Here is a 10870-nt window from a genome sequence, read left to right as displayed (position 1 = left end):
TTGTAATATCATTACATTTATTGTACAATAACATACGGGCACAACTATTTTTCTTTGACCGCCACCTGTCGGTAAATGTGAAAACAATTGTAAGTTACACTACAACCCAAATTACAACCAATTGAATTGTTTTAGTTTAACGCCATTACAAATGTACAAATCAGAAGCAAATTAAATAAAATACTGAAAAAATAATTACAAACTAATTTAACTAGTAAACATTTAATAATGGATACTTTCTTCTACTCTGCCCTAGCCACAAACAATACGTATCAGATATCGATCGTGATAGGAAGGTAATATGTTTTTGTACATAAAACTATATACAAAAATATATTGTTTATATATTTGAAACTTAACGGAAGCAAGAAAATTTAACTATAGGTCTAACCTTTATGCTAAAGATTCAGTACATCTAATATAAGTTTAACATCGCGTTAAATGCTTTAAATATTTGTATTTTAATCTATACAGAGCCCTCTGGTGGTTACGCATTGAAAGATAATTTCTCCTACTCGAAAGGCGTTAATATTTTTTTTTAACAAAAAATTGCATACATATGACTGGTCATCAAAATATGTATTGATGGTTTGTTAGGCTTATTGTAGCTACCGGCGTAAATAAAGCTATCATTATCTCGTTATTATAATTGTTTAATTATTAATAAGCGGTTTTTAAAATTTATCCTATTCGTTAGACGTAGATTGATTTAATTCGTGTAATCCTGTGAACACGACCATCTGTTAACTTAGAATTAGGTAACTGTCCATCGAAGAAACTCCAGGCTCTTCTTATTTCTAAGATCTACTGTAAACTATTTCTTCTTAGAGAGAGTCCGTTGTTTTTCAGCGTGTTGAACTAAATGTTTGTCTGTGGATAGTCCCTTCCTCGTCCGCACTGCATCCATGTAGGCTTTAGCTTTATTAACGCCATCCCATTTTTCTCCCCATTGAAGGTACTCCTCTTCAGTGCGTGGATGCCAGAACGGATCGATGTCTATCACCTGAAATTGATTACTTATTTAATTAGTTTAGTTAAAGTTTTAGTTAAACTTATTAGAATGTTTATTGCAAACTATCAAAACTTCGTTTAAAGGGCGTGTTTCCATACAATCGTTCATCTGTTATTACCTACACTGCTTGGTGGAATGAAGGTGGAATTTCCCGAACTAACAATTGGGAAAACAGCAAAATATTACTAAGATTAGGCGCTGAGTGTGTATAATAATTGGGTTATATGATCCTGGGTTCTCCAAATAATTATTGTTTCGTTATAATCGTTGGTACGTACAGAAGGACCTAGGGGCCTCATAGCCTAGCGGTCTTTGTATGCGGCTGCAATGGTGAGGGGTACTGGGTTAGAGAGTAAGTTTTCAATTTATTCTCGGCCTTTGCTAGGGTTGTACGGTACCGGGCGAGTGCTTAAACCGTACATGGAGGGCACGGTTGAATTTCTATAGTATGCAGAGGGCATCGAACTATAAAAAAGGAGACTGTGTAGGTTTAAAACGTAGCAATACGTTTTAGGCCGAGGATGGTAATTACAGTGGTCAGTAGGTACAGAAGGACCTGTATATAAAAATGAGAGAGAAAGTTATAATAACAATAGAATAATCAATACAAAACTTAACAAAGTAAGAATCTGTGATGGACCGTTAATCACTACTAAAAGTAAGCTATAAATTTTATTGGAAGCATGTAGATTTTTAGAATTAGCCTAAAATTGCATCCGCTATCCTTGATTTTTTTATAAACTAAGTAAGCATTGTGTGACATGCTATTGATTTCTATTTGAGTAAGTGAATTGCACTCATTTAACTAAAAGGTCACTTGCTGTACCTTGTTATTTCGAACGCTCGACCTTTGGTTTGAGAGTAGTACGCTTTATCTACTAAGCCACTGGTCTTTGCTCTTTAAAGAGGTGAAGAGACCTCAAAACCAACCAAGAAGTGAAAACGTGAACCCACCTCCCAATGACTAAACATCATTTGCGGCGCAGCTAGTCCAGAGGTATGTGTCCTTAACTCGAGTGCAAACTTAAAACTTTCAGCAACAGGCATCAAAGCCTCAACTCGGAAGGACGAAGATCCACTCTGCAAGTCGCTGGCTACCACTCGACCATTGCGGCGACCCAACGCTGCGTACAATTTGCCTGAAATCAGAAATTTTCACATTAATTATGCAACATATGACATTTGCTTGCCTATCTATATATGGCTAACTGTGGCAATTTTTATAATTAGGGCCTGTTTCACAATGTCCGGATAAGTTCAAAATAAGCTATTTGTTACTTATTGGTATGATAAATAGTATTTTTGCATTTCACGACTGTCAGATAGCGCTATACGTCATGAAATTCGAAGTATCTTATTTGGAACTTTTATCTTTCGAATAATTTATGTGTTGCATAGCTATTTGGCACTTTAACCATACATTGTGAAACAGGCCCTTAATCTATCAGATTATCTTAGTAATTAAACGTCATATCATTTTAAAATATAGGAATAAATAAATTAGTAATATTATTTTTATTCCGATGCGTGAACTTTTAGTACCTACATATATATAGAAACATAAAATATTACATATATATTCCAACACTGCACAAACTCTGCTGCGACCAGTGCTCATTTATGTGCATAAAATTTAATATTTGTGGCAGTTATACAGTCCTATATAACAAATTTTTAGTAATTATAAGTACAACTATTAATGAATAATGTTTTTAATTGTTTAAGTTCGCAATCATGGTTCTAAGGTGCTTATAATTCGAAAGTTTAAGCATAAAACCCATGAGGCAGATTTAGTTCTCAATTCAACATGCACATCTTTTTATTGGTAAAAGGCGCTAATATGGATTCCAAATTCAATAATGATATATTATTCGATGATTAATTATTCTTTCAGTGCCTCTCCATTACTGGAGGTTCCGCAGTTTTCTTCCTTCTACCAACACGTCGTTTACTCTGGATTTTACCCATTATTAGATGCGTAAAAACAATACGTACTGCAATATGCGCGGTTTGTATGTTATATCTATACAACCAAAAATTATAACATATAGTTTATATACCTATTAAATCTGCATTGACTTAATTATTCAGATAAAAATTATCCTGATATAATTAAAAACTTGTTCCAACACACTTTTCGCTATATAAAAGCTTTGTATGTTAAGTGATACAGTAAGTAGAATATTTTTTATATACACATAAAAACAAGACTATTGACAAAAAATATCGACAAAATCTGCACAGAACACCTAAAAGTTTAATATAAAATATCACACAAAAACGGCTTCTGCATACGTAACGAAATACTCCGTGAGCAGTCGAGTAGAAAAATTCCAAGTTTAAGCAGATTGGTTATGGTCATTTTGAGAAAGGGTGCTTTCCAGAGTGGACCGTGCATCCGGTTGGCAACTCCAAGACAAGTTTTTTTGATAAATCTGGAGTTTTTTATGTTTCCTCAGGTCAACGGGTCAGTATTCTGCATGCATTTTTGATGGTTGATAAATTCCTTTTAAAATATATTCAACTTCAAAGCACAGCAAATGAATATGGACTATGGTTAACGCGTTTAAAATGCAAATACATTTAACTAACCGACATAGACTAACTTTATTTATTTTCTTACAAGGGTTGCCTGAAGGAGATCGCTTGTTAGAGATAATCTCCCATTGCATCCCTAATAATTAATGGTATTTGTATTTCATTTTAATGTCCCTCTCTTCAATCGGCAGCCCTTATCTGAACACGGCAGCAAGAACGCGTCTGGAGCTATTTGTTTTATTTTATTTTTTTATTTTTATTTTTTGTACTCCTACAGCTAACACAAAATACATATAATATCAAACACATACATCGAGAACATAGCCACAGATGGAATACATGATATGTTATAACTAAAAAGATTTACAAAAAGGAACAAACAAACAAAGTATTCAATACAATTAACTAACTGATTAAATTTAATTAATTAATTAATTTATAAATTATATATTTATAAATTATTTCCACCGGTTTCAGTCCAGTGTGTCTCTTATGTACAGTTTTGAGGACGATGAGTCTTTTACTTGATCGGTCCACCTTGTTGGTGAAAACCACGTAACCTTTTGCCATCTGCGTTACCAACCACAAACAGTTTCTCCAAGTACCTACTCATCGCCTCTGCGCACAGTTTATTGTATCGAAGTTTAAATAAATAAAATAAACAGCGCGGAACAAAAAACAAAAAACACGACTCGCAAATGTAGTTTTAAAATTTGTTTCTTATTTGAATACCATTTGCGTAAAACGAGAATAAAATGTACTGATTAGCTTTCAACGTACATAAAAACTTCAATCAATTTATTATTCCTAAATAGTAAGGTTTTGAAGTGAACATTTGGTATTGTATTTCACACACTCCGGAATAAAAACGGAAGTGTATTTAATACAACAGTAAGCATTTCCTCAACTGTACTGATTAAGAAATGCAAATTGCAAAACCACTTGGCATTTTATTAATTAAATATTTTAATACTTGGAACTTGAAGGTGTTTCATGTGTATTTTATATACTCATTTTTCGCAATTAGACTCAAATTTGGTCCGTTTTGCGTAATATATAGGCGTTATTGCGTGTTTCATAATCTCACCCCTAAAGACAAGATATAGTAGTAGTTTCAGATTAATATAAATAAATGAGCTGTTGACAGGCCGAAGGCTTTTTTCCATATAACTTAAGTTTATGCTTTTTTAAGAAGTATGCATGAGGAGTGCTGCTCAATAAAATATATAAAAAATGTACTATTCTTGACACAACTGTATGATTTAAAATGTTATATTTATACTACGTTGGACGTTATTCTTATCTTATTAAAATAAGTGAAAACAAGCATTAGCCTTGTAAGCCTGAATATTTCCCATTCAATAATATCTTCCAATGATAAAATATTTTTCCAATCAATGAATGCGTAAATATGCGATGTCGTAACAGTAAAGTTCCCCGCGAAACTAGTTTATCAATGGTTGACATTTATATATGTAATATCCAGTTACTGCCTATTAAATACTGGCACGAACTTGCCGATGGAATATTCATTTTTCATATAACTAGAAGTATTTCTACGAGTTGTAGAATTTATAGAATTGTATCTCTGTATTTTCTTAAGACAGATTTTATGTTGCTTTGTTTGTTGTATTGTTAAAATAATATTTTTGGTTGTTTGTTGGGTACACCTTTTTTATGTTACAGGAGGCAGACGGTCAGGAGGCTCACCTGATGCTAAGTGACACCGCCGCCCATGGACACTCGCACTGCCGAGATGAGAAGAGAGGCAGAAGTGCGAGCCTTCTGGCAGTGCGAGTGCGAGAGCCTTTTAAGAATTGTACCCTAAGTCGAATTGGTAATTGGAATTAGGGTCCAATTCTTAAAAGCGTTAACATTTTTACCGTAACACTAAGAAATGATTGTCATTTGACTTTGTTTTTTTTTTCACTAATTTGCATTAAAATGCGGCCACTCTTTCCGTAAATGGAAATTTAATATAGCAAAATGTATGCTTTAAGTAGCTGTTGAAAGTTGTGTCCTTATCACTCTTATGCTGTTTTAAAAGTAATAAAAGATACAAAGAGGATTTCTTATAAATATGCTAGTTAATTTGTTAATTGGTAAATCACCTCAGTACTATATATCTATTTCAATTTATTAACAAAAATAATAATTAAAAGTTCAAAAAGTTCAAAAGTAGATGACGAACGAAAGGCGTCAGTTGTTTTAACTAATTAAAAATTAAATGCGTGGCGTTAATAAAGGCTTTACGTTTATTAGTAATAAATAGTATAATTAGACAAATATATATTTATATCAGGTGAAGTCCGGTTACTTTATAAAATTGTAATTCTTAGAGCGTACATGGATTGTATAAGAATAGACCCGTAATGATTGTACTAGAATGGACAAGGCAGGCGTAGGGATACAGTTTATGAAGAAAAATACTGGATTATGAGCACATGAAGTTATTCCATAAGAAATGCGGATATTGAATTATCATGACATGATGCGCGCGAACCGTTGCTCCGCCCTATATCCCTATCCGTAACGGAGATATACTTCCGAGGAATATCAAAACGTACCTACCTACAACAAAATTATAGTATGAATAATGGTGATCATATTAAGCTAAGTTTAGTAGTTAGGCTTACGATTTCTAATGATGGGTCCCGTCTTTAGCAGTTGGGTGGATACGCCATAGAAGTAAAAAGAGACAGGAACGCATCGCCTATATACAACATATATATATATATTTCATTCCATAGCGCGCAGTTATTAGCCCAGCGGTTAAGCGTGCGACTCCCAACTGTGAAATCGCAATTAGGTTTGAATTCCGGCCGATGGGCCTTCTGCCTATGTGCGCAATTTATTACGTACAGTGATTAAAAATATCACAAAGAAACCTTGCCTTACACCCAAAACGCTGACACAGAAAGCTGATCACCTACTAGCCTATTAGAAATAAAAATATACCGAAACAGATACACCTAAAATACCTGTCAAATTCATTTAAATAGGTATTAATCAAGTCTCACTAATAGGCTTAATTTCTTCCTTAGATCTCTTAGTTTGATATTTTCACTTCACTTTTCTGAAGTATGAGTGACTCTCGAAAATCGACCACTCATTGTTTGTTTGTTGTAATGTTTGTGAAACCTATGTACACGGTTCGCAAGGGTTGTGGCACATAGCCAGTGGTCTACCAATGCTCCATTTAGTTTATATATTAAATATATAAAGATATTATGTAATGTGTTAACATAACTTATAAGGTTTGATTACGCGACGTTAGGCACAAACATCCGTTCAGTTATTATTTATAATTGCAGTGTTCCGGGGATATTGCAACTTATGTTATGTTACATAAGTAATTTAAAAGACTTGTAATCGTAAATCTTCTAAAAGCTACATAATAATAATACGAAATTATTAATAAAAAATTTAGTCTTGCCATGATAGTCATAGTCATAGTCATAATATATTTATTCATTTAGGTAAACATGTACACTTATGAACGCCAAGAAAAACAAATTAAATTAATCGTAAATTTACATTTACCACCAGTTCGCAAGTCAAGGGCGTAGAGCGGGTAAGAAGAACTGGCTATGAAAATCATGAATGCATCGCATTTTGTGAACTCTCTCTCTACTACTCTACTCTTTGACAAATAGCGAATAATGCAATATATGCATCAGGGACACTATATGATTTACAAACCGATAGCATTTTTCGATAAACATAATTGATTTGTAAATTGAAGTGTAAATTTAATTTATTGTAATTCTATAAATTGTCCGATATTTATTACTTATTCTGCTATTCGGAAAAGAGATAACTAACACCGGTCCAGCCGACCTTAAAATATAAGTGGTGTAACTAACGCGACTTTGTTTTATATATTTATAAATGGCGTATCATAAATGCTAATGCAATTATAAATACAACGTATGGCGCCAGAACCTTCTAGATCTGGCTAGCCTCAGATTTCTGTTTCTTGATTATTTGTTTTTTTATAGAGATCGGGCTTCTTTACATATTTCCTTTTGTTTCCTACCGTACCCGCGATTGTAGAAATGCACCGATCACCGATACACAGGGGGTTCATTAGTGCACAGCCTCGGATCAAACCTACACTGTCAGGGGTAGTATTGCAATTAAATACTTTTGGGATTTTAACTATGATTAAAAATGTGTAGCAAAATTATTCAGTAACGTTGGGTACTATTACCGTAGCTATAAACGTATTGGGTACCCATTACTGTCGCGCCACTGCGCTTCCGCCGGAGTGTTGGCACAAAATAATTGCTCAAGAACAAAAAGCTACACCGTTCGAAGGACGCTAAACATTAGCTATAATTACCGGCCCACTTCGCGCTCTCTTGATAACGTTCGCATCCGCCATCGAGAAAAACCAGCACAGATTATATGCTATCTATAATCGCTATGGTGTTTCGTGCACAGGTAAAAAATAATTTTTAATATAGACAGTAGATATAAGCATATGAGCATTGGACTTAATGTCCCTTGGGTGGAGAGAAGGCGCGTGAGTGTGCAATTAAGTCTCTGAGCGTCGCTGTACTTTTGACTTATAAAAATACAAATTAAATTAGGCAAATAAATACATTTGACTATAGGAGGAAGAAGTACACACATTCTGAAAGTAGTATGCCAGTTAGTACTAAATGTCAATGAATTTAAATTTCTCTACCAAAGGTTTAAGCATAATATAGCTTTAATCGCGTTGGACCCGTTAAGATACTATTAAGATCCACAAGTAAATTTTTGCTTTGAATGTACGTAAAGTAAAATAAATAATAATCAAAGTACCACATGTAAAACAATTTTACTGTCCGTCTTATACAGTTTTTCTAATAACAATAAGGTGTATAGAAAAAGTAATCTGAATACGTTAAAGTTTACATTCATAAATTAGTTCAGAAGCAACAAATAAAAAAATAATTACCTCCTTCCTCAACACAATACGTAATGATAGGTTGTAATAATTTTCAAACCTGTTATCATAAATCTTAACAAACGGTAGCCAATTACTATTAGCCGGGTGGGTTCAAGCTAATAGCATAGAACCTTAATATGTTTCAGCGGAAATGCGAGCCTCGGGCTGTGATTATCGAATATCCATGTGTTTCGATTGACTTTCATTTGTTTTATGTTATTTAAAGGAAGTCGGACCAATTAAAAAAGGATTTAAATGGAGAAATCGTTGTGTAAAAGAAAAAACTTAAAGAATAAAAAGAGTGGCGGATAGTTTATTGCCAATTCTTCTCTTCCGTTCAGTAGAGCATTATTGGTTTGAAAATTTTCTTTCTATGTGCACAACATACACCTACGGTGAAGATAAAAACTCAAAAAGTCTATGACACGTGTCTGACACAGTACGCTAAACATCTAGTTGTCTATAAAAAAATCTTAAGGAAATGATGTAATCTAGGACCAAGACTCCCTAGCAGAATTCTCGGAGCAGTAAGGTCGCTACGTGAAGCCTGCGAAGTGGGAACTTCTGAGTAGGCATTTAACTTATAACAGACGAAATGTGCGCCTAATTCCGAAAACTCAATCAACCCTAATATTTATATTTTGATTAGAAGCGGGGACTGTAGGGCTGGGTCTATACTCAAAGCCTCTGCTATTCAGCCTACCCAGTAAAAACACCTCTGCTCTTCACACGCTTAAGATGATTTAATATGGGCCCCCGGGGTTCGCCAAGGGATGACTACTACTACCAAATTATATTGAACTGGTCAATACTATAAATTCTCAATGCGATGAGTTTATTCATTTCTTTTTGTATATAGAACAATTCTAGCTTGTTACGGGCTATTGTTTTGTGACACTTAACGTCGTGAGCACAAATAAGTCGTGCTTGCAAGAACCCGATCGCATCCGCTCTCGTGCACCGCTAAGAACCTATATCCTGCCTCTAGGGCTGTCAAAAACTTGGGCTTTAAGACAAAATATAAGTCACTGATCGTCGATTTGGACAATGGTTTTGATTTCGTTAGGTAGTCGCACTTGTATAAGATTGCTTTTCAGTAAGTCAGAAACTCAGAATCTATAATAGCAAATTAATTAGTAGATAACAAACAATATGTATAAAGCTACGGACAGACATTTTAGACACTGTACTGTGGCGTAATGTTGTGTGAGTTAAATAATTTCATAATACATATATTTTGTGTCTAAATGTGTCTACATAATAATTTATAGTCCGACATAAATATGTAAGTTATACTATGTTTTACTTCGCTAGGTCATTCAGCTTTTTTTTTATTTGTACCACAAAATTAGGACAAACACATGTCAAAATTAACATACAAACAAATATATAAAAAAACATGAGGACACGACCAGCAGAGATATAGAAATAGTACGACAACCTACCTATATGTTTATCTTTAATTATAATAAAAAACTATATTGCCAGAGCGGTACATAAATTGGAGAATATAATTTCGCACGTAGAATACACTGCTCCAAAAAATAAAAAATAAAGACAAGTGACGCCTGTTAAAGCATAATATGTGTTTTGTGATAATTTTTTCCCTATGAAAGTTGGTACTTAGCCTGACTGAATGCGCACATAGACAGAAAGCATATTGGTGTACAGTCTCAGGGATGATAGTGGCTACTCTTTATTACATTTTACATTGTTATATAAGTCACCTTTGCGTCTTATTATTACAATATTAAACTTAAATGTACCTGATTATAGAACTCATCAAACCAAACATTTTATTGCCCTATTTTGGTATAAACTATGCTCGAAATAATATACTTACACGTAATGCAAATGTATAATAAGGAGTACGCGGACCCTGAACTTATTCTATCTCGAACTATCTCGAAGGAGATAAGCAAAAAGAAATAAATGATCAAGATCACATAAGTATGCACCCCCACTAAAGGCTTATTTAACAGTAGTAAAAATAAGGTGTGAGTTGTCAGTACTCTATTAAATAAAATATCTGTAAGTCACCTATCATGTGGCAACCCTAACGATGTCATTCGAGACGGCCAAGACGTGGGAGTATAGCCGAAACTTCACTTGCAATCTGTTAATTGGTTTTGTTTTACTTTTAACCTTTCATGAGAGCATGTGCATTCGTTTCCACACGCAAAGTGTTTCACAATTTGGGCATCATAACGGTTCGTGTCACTGCATTACATTGAACCTTCGAAAAACGCGTTAATAATAGGGACCTCGCTAAGGGCCTGTTACACAATGTATGGATAAAGTGCCAAATAGCTATGCAACACATAAATTATTCGAAAGATAAAAGTTCCAAATAAGATACTTTGCATTTCATGACGTATAGC

General features: G+C 34.0%; 1 protein-coding gene across 1 annotated transcript in view; it reads right to left on the bottom strand.

The window, feature by feature from the left end:
• Window positions 1-3: 3 nt before the first annotated feature.
• Window positions 4-10870, bottom strand: part of LOC111000630 (elongation factor-like GTPase 1) — an 87439-nt gene continuing 76572 nt past the window's right edge. The window contains exons 10-11 of the mRNA XM_022270149.2: window positions 1967-2151; window positions 4-1003 (exon numbers count right to left, since the gene is read on the bottom strand). Of these exons, the coding sequence (XP_022125841.2) occupies window positions 815-1003; window positions 1967-2151 (374 nt within the window). The 3' untranslated portion in view covers window positions 4-814. The remainder of the gene's footprint in view (window positions 1004-1966; window positions 2152-10870) is intronic.

The sequence above is a fragment of the Pieris rapae genome, chromosome 5 (assembly GCF_905147795.1).
Source record: "Pieris rapae chromosome 5, ilPieRapa1.1, whole genome shotgun sequence".
NCBI lineage: Eukaryota > Metazoa > Arthropoda > Insecta > Lepidoptera > Pieridae > Pieris > Pieris rapae.
The sequence above is the reverse complement of the archived record's forward strand: the minus strand, read 5'-3'. Positions and strand labels throughout refer to the sequence as shown.